The sequence below is a fragment of the Pongo abelii genome, chromosome 3, assembly GCF_028885655.2.
Source record: "Pongo abelii isolate AG06213 chromosome 3, NHGRI_mPonAbe1-v2.0_pri, whole genome shotgun sequence".
In the NCBI taxonomy this organism is placed as follows: Eukaryota; Metazoa; Chordata; class Mammalia; order Primates; family Hominidae; genus Pongo; species Pongo abelii.
In genome coordinates this window covers 89,616,589-89,641,690 of record NC_071988.2, presented here as the reverse complement: position 1 = coordinate 89,641,690, position 25,102 = coordinate 89,616,589, and the positions used below count along the sequence as shown (strand labels likewise).

Below are 25,102 nucleotides of genomic sequence, written 5' to 3'. Positions count from 1 at the left end.
TTTTATCATGCAGATAAAGCTGTCAAGCAACAGGCTTCAGAGAGAATAGATTGTAAATGTTTCTTATCAAAATTAATGAGTCTGTTCTATTGGTTTTAACGTCTGCATTGATAGTAGTGCTAGTGAGTTTTTCCTGAATTCAGAAAGAGGGGGGTATAATGAGGCATATCCTATCCCACCACCCCACTTTCCATCATTGCCTCAACTAGTTTTTGAGATTAACTTTGAAATGCTCTTCGCTGAAAGTAAGGGTCTGTTTAGATGGTTGGGGATGCTTAAAATTTTATTTTTTGTTTACATCTACATAGAGTTGTTGAAAATTTGAACAGTAACTACAAGAAAAACAACCCAGTTAGATCATATTGATTCTGAAAACTGCTCTAAATTTTGTGCATAATATTTTACCTAATGTCATTATCAAACTTCTGCTTATTAAGACAGAAACCACAACCATGTCTTTTCTACTACACATTTTTTCCTATCTCAGATATTATCAGTAAATTCAAATTTTAAATTAATTTCTTGCATTTAACTATTAACAATTTATGTTTCATTCTATTAGGTTGACATGTCTCAGTAACTAATATACAATTTTTATCGTTTTCCCTGTTTTTAAACTCTTACCTTTACATACCACTCTGTGTTGAAATGCAAGAGTTTCTTGCTAAAGAAAAGCTTGATCTTGTGACTATCCTTTAAAACTTGAGTAAATAATTATTTGCCTATAAATTATGATTCAAACTCATAATTTTTTATTTAAAATTATGTTCTCCAATTTCAAACTAACTTTCTTCTCTAACGTCTTGCTCTGAACTTTCTCTGTGACCACTACTCACTGGAATGATTTTCAAATATCCTATACTTTTGTATGCTTCTATCGATTGTGAAATGCTTCCTTTGGCAACAATAAATCCTATCAAAGCTTTCATCTCACCTCCTAAGTCAAATGCCTTATTAAAGCTTTTATTAATTATTTCATATTAAAGCAATTGTGCATTTTCCCCCTCTGAAATATTGAACACTCTGTACTTATTATATAAAATTAATCAAAATAATTACCCAAACTCTCCAAGTATATTCTCAGTAAATCTTTGTATTGTCCTTGTGAGCAAGGGATGTGAAACCTGTGCTATCCTAAACCATCTGATGCCTTGGACATAATGTGTAATGAATGTAAGTGTGATTGTGTGCATGTTTCTGCACATGAATTATTAAATCTAAAGACTTGAAAATTTTTTTCTTTATCATCAATCCAAGTAATAAAAGTATATTTACATATTTTATTTCTAAGTTCTAGAGGGTTGGAACAACTTTTCCCTGATACACTGCATTTTTTTGATACCTTCAGTACATGTTAAACTGGCAACCACCAGTGAACTTTACTCTTAAAATATTAATTTTTAACTTCTGTGCTTGTATTGTCATTTCAACTCCTTGCTTAGTAACTACAAAACCATTGCAGATCAGCGTGTGAGGGAACTGCCGTCATGAGGTCTGAGAAGTCAGCTTTGGTATTTCTGCTCCTGCAGCTCTTCTGTGTTGGCTGTGGATTCTGTGGGAAAGTCCTGGTATGGCCCTGTGACATGAGCCATTGGCTTAATGTCAAGGTCATTCTAGAAGAGCTCATAGTGAGGGGCCATGAGGTAACAGTATTGACTCACTCAAAGTCTTTGTTAATTGACTACAGGAAGCCTTCTGCATTGAAATTTGAGGTGGTCCATATGCCACAGGACAAAACAGAAGGAAATGAAGTATTTGTTGACCTAGCTCTGAATGTCTTGCCAGGCTTACCAACCTGGCAATCAGTTATAAAACTAAATGATTTTTTTGTTGAAATAAGAGGAACTTTAAAAATGATGTGTGAGAGCTTTATCTACAATCAGACACTTATGAAGAAGCTACAGGAAACCAACTACGATGTAATGCTTATAGACCCTGTGATTCCCTGTGGAGACCTGATGGCTGAGTTGCTTGCAGTCCCTTTTGTGCTCACACTTAGAATTTCTCTAGGAGGCAATATGGAGCGAAGCTGTGGGAAACTTCCAGCTCCACTTTCCTATGTACCTGTGCCTATGACAGGACTAACAGACAGAATGACCTTTCTGGAAAGAGTAAAAAATTCAATGCTTTCAGTTTTCTTCCACTTCTGGATTCAGGATTATGACTATCATTTTTGGGAAGAGTTTTATAGTAAGGCATTAGGTAAGACACTTTTGTTTTATTTTTAATTTAGTTATCAAAAGAAGTATTTTTAAAAATTGTCATACATTGTCTATGACATATATATGCAGGTCAATGAGTTTTTATTTTAGAAAATGTAGCAGTTTTTCAAAAAGAAAGTATATTTGTTCTAAGCGTAAGATAACCTACTTTTTTAATACCAGTAATGTACTTAAAAATGATCATCATTAACTAAGAGATTATATTTTGTATTTCCTCCAAATAGCGCAAATCGACATCACATATTTTTGAGAATCACTGATTGTTAATCTGAATTTTATACCATTTCTACTGAAATAAGATGCTAATCATTATTTTCTCTCTCATAATATATTTAAGAAAATCTTCAGAATGTCTTCTTTGAATTAATTTTTCAAGAGTCATTAAATTGAACATTTTCTAGAATTCTTTAATTTCTTAGGTGATTACTTCACAAAAACTTGAAAAAATATCATAAAAAGTTAAAAGACTTATGGTCTTGTGGGGCATAAGATAGTAGAATTTTTACTTTACTGATATACACCCATTTGACTTATTTTTATTTCTTTGCTTTACTGATAAAAAGTTGTTTTGCTTTGCAATTTTCATATAGTTGTGATCAGAGCTGGTCAATGGAAGACATGCTTTTATCCAAATATGCTTGACAATTATGTAGAAACATGAAAAAAGGTACAATTATATTAGACACTAAAATATTGTTTAATGTATTCCAATGAATTCTTATGCATAGACTGTTTCATAGAACTAATATTCAGAGGATCCCACTTCAAATGTCCTTAGCCTTAGACATGATTTGAATTGACATGTATTGATTTGCTTTAAATAATTTTCCATTCAGTAAGCTGTGCCTAGCTGCAGATAGCCTACCAGGCTTTATGGATCTAGGTAAACAACACAATGATCTTGGCCTCAAGTCTATATTCAGATATGAATTTAAAGGGGTACAGCTATATAGACGTCACTGGCAAATTTTGGTAAAATAGGACTATAGTAAAAGCCCCCTGATAAGATTGAAATTTAAAATAAAACAAAAGTGTTATCAAAGGGGTGAAAGAGCATTTTCCAATAAACAAAAGTAGGTTCTGGCCATGCATTCAGAAAGTCCCCAACAATTATTTAAAAATCATTTCACTTGATCATTGAGCAGCTTGAAATAAGAAATTCATTTAATAACTAGACTTATTATGTAGCTCCAACTTACTAAATTCTTGATTATTATATATTTTATAGAATTATCTATTGTGAGTCTAAATCAAGAGTACATATTAGAACAACTATAGGAAAATGGATATCAGTCAATTTCAATTCATGGTTTTATTTCCATAAGTGCTTATGCACAGGTATATTTCATTTTATTATACATTGCTTTATTGTCCTTCACAAAAATTGCAATTTACAAATTAAAGGTTTTTGAAAACTTGAATCAAGCTAATTAATTTGGCATAATATTTACAACAGCAAGTGTGTACGTTTGACTCTATCACATATTGGCATTTATCGTGCTTTTTCAAATTTTTCATTGTTATATCTGTTACGGTGATCTGGGATCAGTGTTCCTTGATGGTTACATGTTTACTAGCTTGGGGGCACCTTGATCTGTTCCGATATAAGACAGCAAACTTAATTATAAATGTTGTGCATGTACTAACTGCTCCAATGATTCGTTTCCCCATCCCACTTCTTCTCAGGCCTCCCTATTCCCTGAGACACAGCAATATAACATACAATGACTTCTAAATGTTCCAGTGAAAAGAAAAGTAGCAGATCTCTCAATTTAAACCAAAAGGTAGAAAGGAATAAGTTTAACAAGTACTATAGTTTAGATATGGTTTGCTTGACCCTACAAAATCCTGTGTTGAAATTCGATCATCAACATTGGAGGTGCGGATTGATGGCAGGTGTTAGGGTCATGAGGGTAGATTCCTTATGAGTACATTAATGCTCTCCCTGGGGAAAAGGGTGAGTGAGTTCTCACTCTATTAGGTCCTAGGAGAGATAATTATTAAAAAGAGCCAGGAACATCCACCTTCTTTCTCTTGCTTATCTCTCATTATCCGTTCCCTGCACTTGCTGGCTTCCAACATCTTCTGAAATGAGTGGAGGAAACCAGAGGTCTTCACCAGATGCAGATGTTGGTGCCATGCCTCTTGTATACCCTGAAGAATTGTGAGCCAAATAAAAACCTTTTTCTTTAACAAATTAGACAGCCTCAGTTATTCCTTTATAGCAACAGAAAAAGCCTGGGGCAGGCCAAAACTACACCATTGAACCAAACAGTTAAACAAGATGTGAATGCAAAGGAAAAGTTTTTGGAGGAAATTAAAAGTGCTACTCCAGTGTACATACAAATGATAAGAACAAATAACCATTATCAGTGCTGATATGGACAAAGTTTTAGTTGTCTGGAGAGAAAATCAAATTAGCTAGCCAGCTGCAGTGATTCATATCTGTAATCCCAGTAACTTGGGAGGCTCAGGTGGGAGAATGGCTTGAGCCCAGAAGTTTGAAGTCCAAGGCTGCAGTGAGTTATGATTGCTCCACTGCACTCCAACCTAGGTGATAGAGCAAAACCACTACAAAAAAAAAAAAAAAAAGAAAAGAAAAAAAATTAAACCAACCACAACATCACCTTAGGTTTTGGCATTAGCTAAAAACTAATACATAGTAAAGCGTTAACTATTCAATTGCATGAAGACTCAGAGAGGAGAGGAAGGTGCATAAAAATGACTGAAGCTAGTAGAGGTTGACTAATGAGGTTTACAGGAATAAACTGCCTACACGATGTAAAATTTCAATGTGAAGCAATAGAAAGTCATGCAGAAGACCTAGCTAATATACTCAGTAAATGTGGCTACAGTAAACAAATGATTTTCAATGTAGACCTAACAGCCTTCTGTTGGAAGAAGATGCCATTTAAAACTTTCATAGCTAGAGAAGAGAAGTCAATGCTTGTCTTTGAAGCTACAAAAAGCAGGCTGAATCTCTTGTAGTGGCTAATGCAGCTGATGACAAAGTTAAAGCAAATGCCCATTTACTTTTTGTAATAATTATAGAGGACTCTTAATAATTATGTTAAATCTACTTTGCCTGTGTTCTATCAATGGAACAACAAAGCCTGGATGATATCACATCGGTATATGACATGGCTTATTGAATATTTTAAGCCCACTGTTGAGACCTATTGCTCAAAAAAGAGGATTCCTTCCAAAATATTGCTGCTCATTGACAATTCACATGGTCACCAAAGGGCTCTGATTAAGATGTACAGATATTAATGTTGTTTGCATGCTTGCTATCATTACATCCATTTTACATGCCATGCATCATATAACCTTGACTTTCAAGTCTTATGTAAGAAATATATTCTGTAAGGCTATAGCTCTTACTAATGGGGAGTGTATATTGAAAACCTTTTCAAAAGGATTTTTCATTCTAGATTCAATTAAGAACATTCATGGTTCATGAAAGGAAGTCAACATATTAACATTAACAAGAGTTTGGAAAAAATTTGATTCTAACTCTCCTGGATGATTTTGAGGAATTGAAGACATCATGTGAACAATTAACTGGGGGTGGGGTGGTCATGGAAAAAGAAATAGAATTATAAGTGGGCCTGAAGGTTTGTCTAAATTGCTATAATATCATGATAAAACTAAAACCTGTAAAACCGATGAGGAGGTGCTTTTTAAACAGTTGCTTTTTGTAGATGAACAAGAAATTGGTTTTGTGAGTTGGAAACTTCTCCGAGTGAAAATGCTATGAACATTGTTAAAATGGCTACAAATGACTTAGAATATTACACAAAATTAGTTGATAAGGCAGCATCAAGGTTTGAGAGAATGGACTCAAATTTTGAAAGAAATTCTACTATGGGTAAACTGCTATGAAACATCATCATATGCTACAGAGAAATCTTTCATGAAAAGATGAGTCAATTCATGCAATAATCTTCATTGTTGTCTAATTTTAAAAATTGTCCAGCCACCCTGATCAATCAACAGTAATCAACACTGAGGCAAGACCCTACACCACAAAAAATAAAAATAAAAAACTTCACTTGCTGAAGGCTCAGCTTATTATTAGCACTTTTTAGCCATACTTTTAACTAAGGTATGTGCATTGCTTTTTAAAAGTGATGATAGTGCACAGCTAATAGCCTACAAGATATGGTTAACATAACTTTTATATGTCCTGGGACCCAAATTTGTGTGAATCACTTTATTGGCATATTTCTTTTATTGAGATAAACTGCAAATTATCTTGCAATATCTCCAAGATATGTGTGTATGGCATTTCAAATAAGATGTGAAATTATTTTATTAGTATAAAAAGCAAATTTAATTTTCTTTCCTTTGATAATCTTTATACTCATTAATGTGTATTTATCCTTTAAACATTGAATGACTCCAATTGTTTAAAACTGAGTCTTCCTTAAATGAGACCTAATATCATATTAATTAATATCACCTAGAAGTTGGTAAAGCAGGCAGCATGTGAGGCACAGAAAACAACAAATCTTTAGGACATAAATGCATTTGCTTGGAAGCTGAGAGAAGGCTCTATTCTAATTTCTGATAATTTCAAACTGAGTATCTTCAGTAAAATTTATTCACTATCAAATTCAAGGCGTTTGGATTTATGACCTAGGAAATAACTTCAAACATTAAAATGTGATGACCTTAAAAAGAGGCTCTCCACACTATGGTGTATAACACCACCAACTTTGATTAGAATTTTAAAGAGAAACAAATTCTCTTATGGAGTTTATCTTTTTATCAGTTGCAAAATATGTTTTTGTAAAGAGATACTAATTACTTAGTTATTTGTAGTTAACCATTCTTCCGATTAAAAACCTAAAATTAAATCTTGAAAATGTGTTTTCCTTCAAAACACATCATTTGAGAGAAACACTAAAGTAAGTGTATGATTCTCATAGTATGTACATAGGTGCTTCACAACCCAAAAAGAATATTGTCATGGGTAAAAATCAGTCAAGGAATTTCTCCTAATAAAACAGCAGCCTATTAATTAAAGTAATGATATACAATTCAGCAAGTTAAATGGAACTGATCCTGGTGGGATTATTGAAAGATATACCCCTGACTATAGATTAGAAAATACAGAGATGTTATTTGGTGAAGATATTGTGCTACTCATTTATCATCTGCAATTCACTTGCAGAGGAAAAAATGACTCATAAATTCATTTGCATTTTGGATTTGTGTCTTTTTTTTAAGTTGTGAAAATATACTTGAATATAACTATCTATCCTTCCCTCCTTCCCTCCTTTCTTTCTCTGTCCTTCCTTCTTTTTTCCTTTCTTTTTTTCTTCTTTATTATTTCATTAATTCCCCTTCCATCTGACATCTAAAAACCATGTTTTTCTAGAGGACCTAAACTTATTTTTTTCTTAATAGTTTATTGAAAAAACAGTGATACAATTTTTTATTTAAATTGTATGCTAATTCATTCTGTTATTTCTTTTATTGAGGAAGGCCCACTACATTATGTGAGACTGTGGGAAAAGCTGAGATATGGCTAATACGAACATATTGGGATTTTGAATTTCCTCAACCATATCAACCTAATTTTGAGTTTGTTGGAGGATTGCACTGTAAACCTGCCAAAGCTTTGCCTAAGGTAGGACTATTGTATTAAGGAATATTATGTACTTTATAACATGACTTGTTTTCCCTTGAAGGATTGCAACCTTAGTTATAGAAGGATGATGTTGAATGTCATCTGTTTGCAGCTCCATATTTATTTTCCATGCCACAGGGGCTCTTATAGGTGATTATATGTCTTTTTGGCAATATACTGAGAAAGTAGGCAGAATAATGTTGTGATTAGAATAGATTTTAAAATACTAGTGTTACAATAGTTTGATAATAAATTGAATTAATAGGGAATTGGAGCCATGAAGCTCACTAAAAAGAATGCTCTAGCCTTTCTCACAATCAAATTGGGCTTATGAACAAGGATATTTGTCATGATAGTACAGAAATAAGCATATTTTCATGAGACATATTGGATATATTCCATAGGAGTTGGTGAGAGAGAAAATAAGTGATGAAGGAAGACAAGAAATAAAAGAAAATTTCAATAAATGGAAAGTTTAAGTGTTTAATGATAGTGATGACTTTTACTCAAATAAGTACTTAGAAGTCATCTTGTTTGTGATTTATACGATGAATTCTGTGTTGTTACTATCCACTTTGAGCTCGTGAGAATGTTAGGTGAGGTTTAATAAAATCCATTTGAGAAAAACAAGGTTTCAATCTCTGTGGACAGAAATCTACATATTGATAGTTATCAGGACAAAGTAGAGCTCATAGAAATAATTTTGCAGCCTGCAGGTTTCTTTTGGAGTGAAAATAAAATTGTATACTATATTCCTAAATCATCAGTGGAAAAAATTTATAGTTCAAGGAACGTTGAAAGAAACAATATTGAGAAGTAAAAGTGAGTAATAGCTGTTATAATTTTTTAATAGTTTTGTAAGTGTGTCTTGAGTTCACTGTCCCAAAAGTGGCTATTAGCTCTAGCCTTGACCTGACAAGGTTCCAGGATATTTAGTCATGGATGTTCATAATCTACCTCTTACGGGATACTTTTTATTCTGATGGACAGCCTAATGCCTAAGTGTGCAATCTATACCAAGATTGTTCTTATAGGGAACTTGTTTACACTGGAAGACACCACTGTGTCTCTTGTATGACCTATGTCTTCTTTATCCCTACAAAGGTAACCACATTATAGGAAACCCTGACAAGGCCAGATGTTATATTTGTGTTGGTCAAGTGAGAAACGGGAGAAACTTAACCAAACACATAAAATAACAGAAACAGTGTTCCTTGACCCTTTCTAGAGAAAAGAGTTCAGCATCCCTTGTAAGGCCACTGGGAAGAAGAAAATTCTCTGAGAAAAGCACACTCAACCAATGAATGGAGACCAAGAAAGAGAATGAGGGATCTATGTGCCAAAATGTTAACTGGGATCCAGGGTGTTACCTAAGTGGGTTTCCAATGGGGAACTGTAATTGGTAGGTTTAATGCAAACAGGCACAAGTTCCATGGAGGCATTCTAAGACTGAAAGGTAGTCACTTTGGCAAATCTGCACAGAATCTGATCAGCGATTCAAGCCCAAGTAGGCTGTATCTAGTTGTCTTATAGGGTGGTTACCAGGTGGCAGTGTGTAAGTTAAAATACTGACTGAACACATTGAGGAAATGGAAGGAGGTGGAAGATTTTAAATGGTGTCAGGGTTGACTAAGACCTGCTTCTGGTATGGGAAAGTTCAACTTATATTTTAAATGAATAGCCAGAAAACATAAAATTATAAGAATTTCCCACAATAGCTATGGTAACAATACTGGGTTTACCTATCACTACAGAGAGAAAAGAAAACCCTCATTTCCCATTTTATGGAAATATAATCAAAATCCTATAAGGAAGGTTTCAGAGCCAGTAGGATTTCCAGAAAAAGTATTGGTTTTATAGTAAGATGTGTATTGATGAATATAATTTTATTTATTAATTATTAATATCATTTTACTTACCAGAAAAGTTATACCAGAAAAGCAAGCTCTCTTAAGCCATGGCATCTGTATCTAAAATAGAGATACAGAAGGAGAGCTGACAATTTCCATCATTCTCTAGGTAATCTCCCATACCATTCTACCCTTCACTCTCACACTCCCAGTTTTACACACACACACACACAAACACACACACACACACACACTCATAGAAATAATCATAGAAGTCATATTTTTTTAAAAAGTTAGATCCATACAGTAATAATTTATTAGGTAAAAGCTTTTGTGCTGATAATTTTACAAGTTTAATTGACATATATTTTAGGGCTGTCTTACACTAAATGTTTATTTTTATTTTTTAAATTTCACATGTAATAATTGCACATGTTTAAGAGAAATGCTGTGGTATTGCAATACATTTATATGTTGTATAATAATTACATCAAGATATTTCATAAAACCATCATCTAAATATTTATCATTTCTTTGTGGTGATAACATTCAAAAACCTCCTTTCTGGCTATCTTGAAATATGTAATACATTACTATTAATTATAGTTACCCAACAACTTAATATAATAACAGAACATATTCTTCCAAATTATAACATTGTATCCATTGATCCACCATTTCTCCTTGCCATCCCTACTATCTCTTCAACCTCTAGTAACCACAATTCTACTCTCTAATTCTATTATGAATAAATTTTTTCATTCCACATATAAGGGATACCATGCTATCTCTGCCTGGATTATTTCAGTTAATCTTATGCCCTGGAGGTTCATTCATGTTTCTACAAATGACACGATTTCATTCTTTTTTTTCCAATATATATCTAATGAAATGGATATATATGTACACATTGGAAAAAAAATATATATATATCCAGTGGAATGCTTTTGAGCTATAAAAAAGCTAATATATAATAGAAATAAAGCTTATATATATCTAATGGAATGGATATATATATATATAATGGAATAGAAATATATATCTATACATATGAACACACACAATATATATATCCATTTCATTGAATATATATAGAGATAGATATATAGATATATATTTTCAAATGTGTGTATATATATCCAATGGAATATATGTACATATACACACATACATATATGTACGTATGTACATATACACACATACATATATGTACATATGTACATATACACACATACATATATGTACATATGTACATATACACACATACATATATGTACATATGTACATATACACACATACATATATGTACATATGTACATATACACATATACATACATATATGTACATATGTACATATACACATATACATACATATATGTACATATGTACATATACACACATACGTATATGTACATATGTACATATATATGCATATTTTTTCCATATTTTCTTTATGTATTTCTTCATTAATGGATGTTTAGGTTGATTCATCCCTTGGGTATATGAATAATGGTGATGTAAACATGGACAGATATCTCTATGACTTCTTAGTTTATTTAAATATATACCCAGTAACGGAAATGCTGTATCATATGGTAGTTCTATTTTCATTTTTTGAGGAAATACCATACTGTTTTCCTTACTAATTGTACTAATTTGCATTTCCCTCAACAGTTTATAAAAGATCCTCTTTCTCTGCGTACTTGCTAGCACTTGTTATTTTTGCCTTTTGATAATAGTCATAACAGGGGTGATGTGATATCTCATTGTAGTTTTGATTTGCATTTCCCTGATGATTAGTGATTTTGAGCATTTTGTAATATACTTCTTAGTCACTGATAGTCTTCTTTTGAGAAATATCTATTCAGGTCTTTTGCTTATTTTTTAATCAAATTAGTAATTTATTTTTATTGACTGATGTGACTTCTATGTATATTTGAGATAGTAACTCATTGTCAGATTCAGAGTTTGCAAATATTTTTCATGTTGTGAATTGTCTCTTCACTCTTGTTTGCTTCATTTTCTCTGCACAAGCTCAATACTTTGATATAACCCATTTATCTACTTTTCCTTTTGTTGGCTGTGCTTCTGAAGTCCTATCCAAAAAAATCCTTGCCTAGACCAATGTCACAAATCATTCCTCCTACAGTTTCTTCTAGTAGTTGTATAATGTTTGGTCTTATATTTAACTTTGTAATTAATTTTTACTTACTTTGTATACGGTGAGGGATAGGGGCCTAGTTTCATTTTCTGCATGTGGATATGCAGTTTTCCTAGCACCATTTAGTGAAGAGGCTGCCTTTTTTCTGAGTTCTTGGCACCTTTGTCAAAAGTCAGTTAGCTGCTAACTTCCACCATTCTTGTTGTTATAAAGGAATACTTGAGACTAGAAAATTTATAAATCAAATAGAATTAATTGAATCATAGTTCTGCATACTGTACAAGAAGCACAGCACTGACTTCTGCTTGGCCTCTGGTAAGGTTCTCAAGATGCTTCCACTTGTGGTAGGAGGCAAACACGAGCTGATATGTGCAAAGGTCACATGACAAGAGAGGAAACCACAAAGGGGATGTGAGGGAGTGCCAGGTTTTGTTAAACAACTAGCTCTTCTGGGAACTAAAAGAGTAAAAATTCCCCTCCCAGGCAAGGAATTAATCTATTCATGAGGGATCTGCTTCCATGACAAAGGCACATTCTGTTAGGTTCTACCGCCAATATTGGGGATCAAATTTTAACATGAAGTGTGGAGGGCTCAACTATCCATACTATGGCAGCAGTAAATGCATAAATTTATTTTGTGCATCTCTATTCTATATAGCATTGGTATATGTATCTGTTTTCATGCCACTGCCATACTGTTTTGGTGACGATATCTACTTTAAGTATTATATATATATAAAATACTTTAAGTTCAAGGCTACATGTGCAGGATGTGCAGGTCAGTTACATAGGTATACATGTGCGATATTGGTTTGCTGCACGCATCAACTCGTCATTTACATTAGGTATTTCTCCTAATGCTATCCCTCCGCCAGCCACCCAGCCCCCAACAGGCCAGGTGTGTGATGTTCCCCGCCCTGTGTCCACGTGTTCTCACTGTTCACTTCCCACCTAAAAGTGAGAACATGCAGTGTTTGATTTTCTATCCTTGTGATAGTTTGCTGAGAATGATGTTTTCAGCTTCATCCATGTCCCTCAAAAGGACATGAACTCATCCTTATTTATGGCTGCATAGTATTCCATGGTGTGTATGTGCCACATTTTCTTTATCCAGTCTATCACTGATGGACATTTGTGTTGGTTCTAAGTCTTTGCTATTGTGAATAGTGCTGCAGTAAACATATGTGTGCATGTGTCTTTATGGTAGCATGATTTATTATCCTTTGGGTATATATCCAGTAATGGGATAACTGGGTCAAATGGTATTTCTAGTTCTAGATCCTTGAGGAATCCCCACACTGTCTTCCACAATGGTTGAACTAATTTACATTTCCACCAACAGTGTAAAAGTGTTCCTATTTCTCCACATCCTCTCCAGTATCTGTTGTTTCCTGACTTTTTAGTCATCACCATTCTAACTCACATGAGATGGTATCTCATTGTGGTTTTTGTTTGCGTTTCTCTGATGACCAGTGATGATGAGCATTTTTTCATTTGTCTGTTGGCTGCATAAATGTCTTCTTTTGAGAAGTGTCTGTTCATATCCTTTGCCCACTTTTCGATGGAGTTTTTGTTTTTTTCCTGTAAATTTGTTTAAGTTCATTGTAGATTCTGGATATTAGCCCTTTGTCAGATGGGTAGATTGCAAAAATTTTCTCCCATTCTGTAGGTTGCCTGTTCACTCTGATAGTAGTTTCTTTTGCTGTGCAGAAGCTCTTTAGTTTAATTAGATCCCATTTGTCAATTTTGGCTTTTGTTGCCATTGCTTTTGGTGTTTTAGTCATGAAACTCTTGCCCAGGCCTAAGTCCTGAATGGTATAGCCTAGGTTTTCTTCTAAGATTTTTATGGTTTTAGGTCTAACATTTAGGTCTTTAATCCATCTTAAATTAATTTTTGTATAAGGTGTAAGAAGGGATCCATTTTCAGCTTTCTACATATGGCTAGCATGTTTTCCCAACACCATTTATTAAATAGGGAATCCTTTCTCCATTTCTTGATCTTGTCAGGTTGGTCAAAGATCACATAGTTAGAGATGTGTAGTGTTATTTCTGAGGCCTCTGTTCTGTTCCATTGGTCTATATATCTGTTTTGATACCAGTACCATGTTGTTTTGGTTACTGCAGCCTTGTAATGTAGTTTGACGTCAGGTACCGTGATGCCTCCAGCTTTGTTCTTTTTGCTTAGGATTGTCTTGGCAATGTGGGCTCATTTTTGTTTCTATGTGAACTTTAAAGTAGTTTTTTCCAATTCTGTGAAGAAAGCCGTCGGTAGCTTCATGGGCATGGCATTGAATCTATAAATTACCTTGGACAGTATGGCCATTTTCATGATATTAATTCTTCCTATCCATGAGCATGGAATGTTCTTCCATTTGTTTGTGTCCTCTTTTATTGTGTTGATCAGTGGTTTGTAGTACTCCTTGAAGAGATCCTTCACATCCCTTGTAAGTTGGATTCCTAGGTATTTTATTCTGTTTGTAGCAATTGTGAATGACAGTTCAATCATGATTTGGCTGTTTGTCTGTTATTGTATAGGAATGCTTGTGATTTTTGCTCATTGATTTTGTATCCTGAGACTTTGCTGAAGTTGCTTATCAGCTGAGGGAGATTTTGGGCTGAGATGAAGGGGTTTTCTAAATATATAATCATGTCATCTGCAAACAGGGAACATTTGACTTACTCTTTCCCTATTTGAATATCCTTTTTCCTTTCTCTTGCCTGATTGCCCTGTCCAGAGCTTCCAATGCTGTATTGAATAGGAGTGGTGAGAGAAGGCATCCTTGTCTTGTGCCAGTTTTCAAAGGGAATGATTCCAGTTTTTGCCCACTCAGTATGATATTGGCTATGAGTTTGTCATAAATAGCTCTTATTATTTTGAAATGTGTTCCATCAATTCCTAGTTTATTGAGAGTTACTAGCATGAAGGGTGTTGAATTTTGTTAAAGGCGTTTTCTGCATCTATTGATATAATCATGTTTTTCCTCGTTGTTTCTGTTTATGTGAAGGATTACATTTATTGATTTGTGGATGTTGAACCAGACTTGCCTCCAGGGATGAAGCCAACTTGATCAAGGTGGAAAAGCTTTTTGACGTGCAGCTGGATTCAGTTTGCCAGTATTTTATTGAGGGTTTTCGCAGTGATATTCCTCAGAGTTATTGGTCTAAAATTCTCTTTTTTTGTTGTGTCTCTGCCAGGCTTTTGTATCAGGATGATGCTGGCCTCATAACATGAGTTAGGGAAGATTCTCTCTTTTTCTATTGATTGGAATAGTTTCAGAAGGAATGGTATCAGCTCCTATTTGTACCTCTGATATAATTTGGCTGTGAATCCATCTGGTCCAGGACTTTTTTTGGTTTGTAGGATATTATTGCCTCAATTTCTGAGGCTGTTATTGTTCCATTCAGAGATTCAAATTTTTCCTGGTTTGGTCTTGGGATGGTGTATGTGTCCAGGAATTTATCCATTTCTTTAGATTCTCTAGTTTATTTGCATACAGGTGTTTATAGTATTCTCTGATGGTAGTTTGTATTTCTGTGTGAACAGTGGTGATATCCTCTTTATCATTTTTATTGTGTCTATTTGATTTTTCTCTATTTTATTCTTTATTAGTTTGCTAGTGGTCTATTTATTTTGCTGATCTTTTCAAAAAACCAGCTCCTAGATTCATTGATTTGTTGAAGGGTTTTTCATGTCCCTATCTCCTTCAGTTCTGCTCTGATCTTAGTTAATTCTTGTCTTCTGCCAACTTTTGAATGTATTTGTTCTTGCTTCTCTGGTTCTATCAATTGTGTTGTTAGGGTGCCGATTTTAGATTTTTCCTGCTTTCTCTTCTGGGCATTCAGTGATATGAATTTCCCTTTACACACTGATTTAAATGTGTCCCAGAGATTCTAGTACTTTATATCTTTGTTCTCATTGGTTTCAAAGAACATCTTTATTTTTGCCTTCATTTTATTATTTCTCCAGTAGTCATTCAGGTGCAGGTTGTTCAGTTTCCATGTAGTTGTGCAGTTTTGAGTGAGTTTCTTAATCCTGAGTTCTAATTTGATTGCACCATGGTCTGAGAGACAGTTTGTTGTGATTTCTGTTCTTTTACATTTGCTAAAGAGTATTTTACTTCCTATTATGTGGTCAACTTTAGAATAAGTGTGATATGGTCCTGAGAAGAATATATATTCTGTTGATTTGGGGTGGAGAGTTTAGTAAATGTCTATCAGGTCTGCTTGGAGCAGAGCTGAGTTCAAGTCCTGGATATCCGTGTTAACCTTCTGTCTCGTTGATCTTTCTAATAATGACAGTGGGGTGTTAAAGTCTCCCATTATTATTGTATGTCTCTTTGTCAGTCTCTCAGGACTTGTTTTATGAATCTGGGTGCTCCTGTATTGGGTGCATATATATTTAGGATAGTTAGCTCTTCTTGTTGAATTGATCCCTTTGCCATTATGTAATGGCCTTCTTTGTCTCTTTTGATCTTTGTTGGTTTAAAGCCTGTTTTATCAGTGACTAGGATTGCAACCCCTGCTTTTTTTTTTTTTTTTTTTTTTTTTTGCTTTCCATATGCTTGGTAGATCTTCCTTTATCACTTTACTTTGTGTCTATGTGTGTCTCTGTATGTGAGATGGATCCCCTGAACACAACATACTGATGGTTCCTGACTCTTTATACAATTTGCCAGTCTGTGTCTCTTAATTGGGCCATTTAGCCCATTTACATTTTAGGTTAACCTTGTTATGTGTGAATTTGATCCTGTCATTGTGATGTTAGCTGATTATTTTGCCCATTAATTGATGCAGTTTCTTCATAGCATTGATGGTCTTTACAATTTGGCGTGTTTTTGCAGTGACTGGTACCAGTTGTTCTTTTCCATGTTAAGTGCTTCCTTTGTGAGCTCTTGTAAGGCAGGCCTGGTGGTGACAAAATCTCTCAGCATTTGCTTGTCTGTAAAGGATTTCATTTCTTCTTCACTTATGAAGCTTAATTGGGCTGGATATCTGATTCTGGGTTTAAAATTCTTTTCTTTAAGAATGTTGAATATTGGCCCCCACTCTCTTCTGGCTTGTAGGGTTTCTGCTGAGAGATCCGCAGTCTGTCTGATGGGCTTTCCTTTGTCGGTAACCTGACCTTTCTCTCTGGCTGCCCTTAACAATTTTTTCCTTCATCTCAACCTTGGTGAATCTGACAATTATATGTCTTGGAGTTGGTCTTCTCAAGGAATATCTTTGTGGTGTTCTCTGTATTTCCTGAATTTGAATGTTGGCCTGCCTTGCTATGTTGGGAAAGTTCTCCTGGATAACATCCTGCAGAGTGTTTTCCAACTTGGTTCCATTCTCTTCGTCACTGTCAGGTACACCAATCAAACATATATTTGGTCTTTTTCATAGTCCCATATTTCTTAGAGGCTTTGTTCCTTTCTTTTTACACTTTTTTCCCTAAACTTGTCTTCTTGCTTTATTTCATTAATTTGATCTTCAATCACTGATATCCTTTTTTCTAACTGATCAAATCAGCTATTGAAGCTTGCGCATGTGTCACGAAGTTCTCGTGCCATGGTTTTCAGCTCCATCAGGTCATTTAAGGTCTTCTCTACACTGTTTATTCTAGTTAGCCATTCGTCTAACCTTTTCTCAAGGCTTTTGTGTTCCTTGCGATGGGTTAGAACATGTTCCTTTAGCTCAGAGAAGTTTGTTATTACAGACTTTCTGAAGTCTACTTCTGTCAACTCATCAAAGTCATTCTCCATCTAGCTTTGCTCCATTGCTGGTGAGGAGCTGCAATCTTTTGGAGGAGAAGTGGCTCTCTGCTTTTTAGAACATTCAGCTTCTCTGCTCTGGTTTCTCCCCATCTTTGTGGTTTTATCTACCTTTGGTCTTTGATGTTGGTGACCTACAGACGGGGTTTTGGTGTGGATGTCCTTTTTGTTGATTTTGATGTTACTCCTTTCTGTTTGTTAGTTTTCCTTCTAACACTCAGGTCCCTCAGCTTCAGGTCCGTCGGAGTTTGCTGGAGGTCCACTCCAGACCCTGTTTGCATGATATCACCAGCAGAGGCTGTAGAACAGCAAATACTGCAGAACAGCAAATATTGCTGCCAGATTCTTCCTCTGGGAGCAAATATTTCATATATATATATATATATATATATATATACACACACACACACACACACACACCTCCTTGTCTGGTGTGGGATTAGGGTAATGCTAGCCTCACAAGATGATACTGAAGTATTTTTGCCTTTTTGACGTTTTGATGGTTTGGAAGAGTGAGAAAAATTTATTTTATTATTCTTTAAATTTGGCTGAATTTCATAGTGAAGACCTTAGCTCACTGGTTTTTTAATGAGACTTTATCACTGATTTAAACTTCTTCCTCATTATTTATTTCTCCTTGTTTTTATTTCTTCATAATCCAGTCCTATTTTAATTTATGTGTCCACTAATTTGTTTATTTTCCTAGATTTTTCCATTTGTTGGCATATACTTGTCCATAGAAGCCTTTTATAGTCCTTTTTATTTCTAGTGTCAATTTTTTTCCTTTTTTTTAAGAATCTTTAAGATTTTAGAGATGAAGTGTCACTTTGTTGCTCATGCTGGATGCTGTGACATTATTATAGCTCACTGAAGCCGAAACTCCTGAGTTTAAGCAATCCTTCTACCTCAAATTCCTGAGTAGCTGAGACAGGCATACACCATCAAGACTGGCTAATTTATTTCAAATTTTGTAGAGATGGGTTCTTACTAAGCTATTCTAATCTTTGGGCTTCAAGTGATTCTTCAGCCTCTGTCTCCGAAAATTCTGCGATTATAGATATGAGCCTCTATGCCTGATTTGCTCTGACTCTTTGTAATCTCCCATTTTATTTGTGTATTTTCTGGTTTGTTTTGTTTTGTTTTGTTTTGTTTTCAGTTACCTTGCTAAAGCTTTGTTGATTTTATCTCTTCAAATAACTAACTCAATATTCTGCTGATTTTCTATATTTTATTTCTATTTCATTTATTTCTGCTCTAATCTTTGTTAAATATTTCTTTTCCTAATAATTTTGAGTTTCCTTGTTCTTGTTTATCTAATTCCTTGAGATGTTATCATAAATTGTTTATTTGAAATCTTTCTACTTTTTTGATGTGTGTATTCATTGTTGTAGACTTTCTTGTTTATTATTCTGATTTCTTTCTCAATTGTCTAATATTGTGTCTGCATTATTTTCCAAGTTTTTTTTTTGTTGTTGTTGTTTATAGTTTATGTGATTCCTGAACTTGTCAAAGAGATTATTGTGAATTTGATGTCGGATATTTAAGCATTTTCAAATCTTTTGGTGCATTATTGAAACTTGATTGGTTTATTTTGGAGATGTCATACTTCCCAGTTTTTTTTTTTAACAATACTTGCTCTTTACATTGATGTCTACATATTTAAAAAGATAGTCACCTGATTCAGCTTTTTAAGTTGATGTGCAGTGGTATTAAATGTGTACTGCTTAATATCAGTGTTGAATCACTGCCCTGAGGATTCTTTCTGTTCTGAGGAGAGCTTATAATTAATAGCAGAACCTAAATAGTGCACTACAGCTAAATCTCTTCCATGCTGTTGTTTTCCTGTCTGGGGAAGACTTATCATGACCATGAAAACATAATGCTGTGCCAGAACTTAAACCCAAATCTGTAGTAATTTCTGGGTTGGGGAAGGCTTAAGAAATAACTAGAACTTAGTTACTGACCTGATAGTTGTTTCTGAGTCAGAGAAATGCTCTGTATGATCACCTGGGATATTTGTAAAATCTAACCAAAGATTCCAGCCTTCCCTTGGATTGTGCCTCCTGTACTACTGTAGTGCTGGCTAGGCCCTTATCTGTGTGAATTCCCTGCTGATAGGACCACAAAGCCTCTGCCAAGATCTGTTTGCCATTTGCTGTGATTAGTGCTTCTGCTCTTTGCTTCCAATTCAACTCAGGTGGTTCAGCCCTTCTGACCCTCCTAATACCTCCTGTGGGATGGAACAAAGAAGGCTTCTCACAATGATTCACACACTGATATGGAGATTGAATGTCCACTTGCAATTATTTTCTTCCACCTGTGTAATCGCAGGTACAGGGAAGTTTTCTGTGAGTGATGCTATTTTGGTTTGGAGAATGGGGTGATGCAGCACAATGATCTTTCTTCTTTCTGGTCATGGATTTTTTAATTTCCATTAACCCATAAGATTTTTCACTTTTCTTCTGAGCTCTGGTGCTTTCAGAGTGATATTTTTATATTTGAATAGTTACTAGTTGTACTTTTAAGAGGGATTGATGCTGGAGGTCTTCTATTCCACCATCTCACTGATGTCACTCCTCAAATAATAATTTTATATTTTAGCAAATTATTTTGGTTTTAGGATTGTGTGTTTACATGACACAGACATGAAAAGAGAGGTACTCTTATTACTGAAACTTTTCGTATACTGTTTTCATTGTGTGCGTTTTCTAGTATGAATGATTATGTATTTAAGCCATATGTTTTATACATAGACTTTCCTTTAAAGAGACTAGATAGCTCTGTGTGTCAGCATATAGGGACAGAATATAACTACACATTAATAATTTCTCAAGTCTTTATTTTAGAAGTGTAAGTAACCTTTATTTTAATTTTTGTTATATTACGCCTCTGTAATGCAGATAAATTTTTATCTTCAGGAAATGGAAAATTTTGTCCAGAGTTCAGGGGAAGATGGTATTGTGGTGTTTTCTCTGGGGTCACTGTTTCAAAATGTTACAGAAGAAAAGGCTAATATCATTGCTTCAGCCCTTGCCCAGATCCCACAGAAGGTCAGTAATACCTCCAATCCTGATAAGCAGCTATTCACATAATGAGACAGTATGGTTTTATTTTGGTCTTGAATCTCATTTTCCACTTAGCATAACAGGCACCAAAATTTGTACCAAAATTTGTAAAACATTATAGTAGTGTACATGGGCCTAACTGATCATTTTCCTACTGAGTCTTGCTGTTACTGGAAACAACTCTCTTGATTGTCATTTGTTTATAATAAAATAGATATAATAAATTAAGCCCCTACCTTATATTTTAGGATTTGAATTCTAAAAACGTGTGCCAAAGATTCCAAAAAGAATTCTGACATATATTATTTCAAAGGACCAGAAAAAGGAAAAGTGATATAAAAAAAGATAAAGAATCCATCTCAAGAATATCTTCTCATATTTGAGTGTATAAAAACTACATTCAGGGTACTTTTGCTTAGAAATAAAAGCTCAGATTAATGTAGTCTTTCTAAATAATTAGAGGTTTCAAAAGTAAAATGTCAATTACAAATATAGTATAGTAACTTAATTAAGTAATGTAATTATGATATTCAACTAATTTTAACTTTATTATTACTGTAATTCTAGAATTTCACACTTTAGATAGTGCTATATATAAACTAGCCAAAAGATATTTCATTTTATATTTAGCTAAAATACATCAAACTCAATAAAGGTAAGCATACTAATTAGGAATTTAAAATATTGTAATTTTAGTTATGAAATTATCTGTTAAGTAGTTTGAAACATCTATGCCATCCTTTGTTTTCAAATGTGTAAAATTTGTATAGGTGTCCAACAAATAAAAATTATATTTAAAAAAAGGTACAATCCCAAAGAAAATTTATCATTGAACAGTGGAACATAAGTAATTTTCTAGCTTATTCTTCTTCAATAAAACAATTCAACATAAGAAGAAAGAGGCCAGGAAGGAAATAGAGAAGAAAAGATACCTGATTATCTAAAAGACACACATAATTGAAAGCAAATTTTATCTGCAGGGAACTGTAAATTTGATGGTAGAATGAGAATGGTTCTGTGAGTTAAAATGACACAGAGATCAGGTACTTATAAAATTTTTAATTCTTATATAAAAATAGATTAGCCAGTGCTGACTTATTTTTTTAAATATTCACTGATATTCTCATTCTCAAGTGTTTTTAATTGATAATCAAATAATAATAGCATACTTAATAGGCAACTGGTACATATTATTTTAAAAGATCTTTGTAAAACGTCCTACTATATATTTCAGTCTTTACATGGTAGCTCTACACACCCCTGTCTCAACCATCACCTGAAGTACAATGAGTTTATAATTTATATCTACATCCTTAGAATGCTAATATCCTGTGGTTTAATCTGTGAAATACATGTGTTTCTTCCATAGGTGTTATGGAGGTACAAAGGAAAAAAACCATCCACATTAGGAACCAATACTCGGCTGTATGATTGGATACCCCAGAATGATCTTCTTGGTAGGACTATGAGAAAGTAAAAACACAAACTAGATGAGGAAAAAATGAATAAATGTTAAACAGCAAGCAAATTCAGCAAACATCTAAAATTATAAAACTTTATTTTACTTACTGTTTTGAAGCAGATATAATTAAAGGATTGACTAAAATTGTATAGATTCACACTTTCTATTGTTAAGGTGAGAGTGACAGGAAATGCAGAAGGAATTAATGCCTCTTTTTCTGAAGATAGAAATGATCTTTAGTAGCAATGCTCCATGTGCTCACCTTCTAAAGAAAATGCTGTATGCTTCAGTGAGTTATCTCATAATACCCATTTGTAGTCTTTAAATAATTTTAAAATTTTAGAATAAAATATCTCACCATTTCCCATCCAATTTACATGCTAGGTCATCCCAAAACCAAAGCTTTTATCACTCATGGTGGAATGAACGGGATCTATGAAGCTATTTACCATGGGGTCCCTATGGTGGGAGTTCCCATATTTGGTGATCAACTTGATAACATAGCTCACATGAAGGCCAAAGGAGCAGCTGTAGAAATAAACTTCAAAACTATGACAAGCGAAGATTTACTGAGGGCTTTGAGAACAGTCATTACCAATTCCTCGTAAGTACTACTGCTTGTACAGACTGATCTAACATTGATTATGTTATACATTATACCAGAAAATGTTAAATATCATCCTGGTGGACATGTTAAGGGATTTTACTCCACAATATTGAGTCATTCATCACCTCGGTACTGGAATAGCTGTGGAAATTATAGTTCATAGAGTGTTAAACTTTCTTCATGGTAATATTAGGTTTAAGTTGACAACTGGCTTACTAAGCTTTTATTCACATCTTTATTTTACCCCATTTTGTTAAGAATATACTCTTTTTCAGTCTCCCCACTACATCTGTTTAATGCTATGCAACCAACAATATTCATGTCACAACCAGAATCAATCTTTTACTGAAAAAGTTTTTGGCTTGCATAACATATACTACGGTTTATTTACCTGTCTTTTATGAAAACAAAACTACAACTTTCTAAGTTCTATGTGTGTTTTTGCCTTCCAGTTATAAAGAGAATGCTATGAGATTATCAAGAATTCACCATGATCAACCTGTAAAGCCCCTAGATCGAGCAGTCTTCTGGATCGAGTTTGTCATGCGCCACAAAGGAGCCAAGCACCTGCGATCAGCTGCCCACAACCTCACCTGGTTCCAGCACTACTCTATAGATGTGATTGGGTTCCTGCTGGCCTGCGTGGCAACTGCTATATTCTTGTTCACAAAATGTTGTTTATTTTCCTGTCAAAAATTTAATAAAACTAGAAAGATAGAAAAGAGGGAATAGATCTATCCAAATTCAAGAAAGACCTGATGGGGTAATTCTGTTAATTCCAGCCACAAAGAATTTGGTGAAAACCTTGCTATTTTCATATTATCTATTCTGTTATTTTATCTTAGCTATGTAGCCTAGAATTCCACGATCATGAAGTTGTGAGTATATCTCATTCTTTCGTTGTATTTTCCTAGGTGTCTTTACTCTCTTCTCTCACTTTGTGACACAAGGACATGAATACATCTAAATTTTCCTATTTCTGATATGACTGTTTTCATGATGTCATTACTTCTATAACCTTAAGTGATAGGGTGACATACAATATGCTGATTCCTGGTGTGTGCCCAAACACATGGATATAAAGAAGTAAAAAACGTAAAATTCACAAAATTCAGTAAACCACACAAATCAGGTAAGTGTTCTATGAGATTAGCTGGCTATGAGAAACATAATGATGTTTATTTTTCAATTTAAATAAGCCCTTCTACATACCCAGCATCAGTGATCTCAGAAAATAAGTTGCTAATAATGACGACACGGCATTACACTTGGAAAAGTTTGCTGTATTTCCATAGACCTCATCTAGATGTCATGGCCTACATTTCTGCCATCACTCAACCAATATTTTTTCTGTTTTCTTGATGATAAAAAGACCGTTCTCATTATTGCCCTCAAATAACAAAAGAAACTATTTTTTCCTCACATACAGAAAATGTTATTAAGATATTCAAGGTGAACAGATTATTTTGGGATAAGTAACCATTTGAAATATATGGTTTTAATTACTGAGTTTATAAAATTTATTTGATAGTACACTTAATAAAGAAGATTTAAATGTATATTCTTTAAAAATGATGAATACTCATAATTTGTATCTCTATAATCAAAAGTATAATTTACTCTAGAAAAATAAAGAGATGCTTGCTCTGAAAGTAAAATGAGTGAACTGCTTTTCAATCTCAATCTTTGAGAATTGCAAATTCATCAAATAATTGCTTACATAGTAAAAATTTAAGGTATTAGAAAACCTGCTTAACAAATAATATTATATATTAAATATTTCGATATGTAAAGCTTCACACAAAACTAAATATAGTGTAATAATAGTTACACTAATAAGCAAATATGTTAATCTTTTCTTTTTTTACTGTCATATAATCTTAGTGATATGCCTATTTATAGTTTTAAATAAATAAATTGGCTCAACTGGCTTTTTGAAAATTTTGAAATTCCTACAGATGTTGATTAGGTATATCTATAAATTAATTTCAATTTTAAAATGATGTTATAAAAATATATAAGTATTTTTCTTGTGTACGTATACAATAAATGTAAATAAAATTATTTACTGTGTTTTGAAAGTTTCTTAAGTTTTTACACTGATATGTTTTTTGACTTTTACAATATTACCATAATCTAGGAAAAGCTGATTATATCTGTTTTAAGCCTCATCTTTTCTCTGTAATTAAACACAGCAATTGATTAACATGCTGTGACAGGTGGGAAGCCATTTCTGGAGCTGAGTCTGCTAACATTCTGGAGCTTTTTATGTTGGACATTCATTGTACATGGGACTCTCTGCCTCTCAAGAGCTGTTGCTCATAAGACTCTCCATCAATCTGGCATT

The 25,102-nt window shown here is 33.8% G+C and overlaps 1 protein-coding gene across 1 annotated transcript; it reads left to right on the top strand.

Annotated features, from left to right (window-relative positions):
• Window positions 1–1,465: 1,465 nt before the first annotated feature.
• On the top strand, window positions 1,466–24,819 carry UGT2A3 (UDP glucuronosyltransferase 2 family, polypeptide A3). Its single transcript, NM_001133679.2, is given in 6 exon segments — window positions 1,466–2,202; window positions 7,712–7,860; window positions 20,540–20,671; window positions 22,056–22,143; window positions 22,533–22,752; window positions 23,208–24,819. Coding segments are annotated over 6 exon segments (1,584 nt in total). The 5' UTR covers window positions 1,466–1,487; the 3' UTR covers window positions 23,488–24,819.
• Window positions 24,820–25,102: the final 283 nt, after the last annotated feature.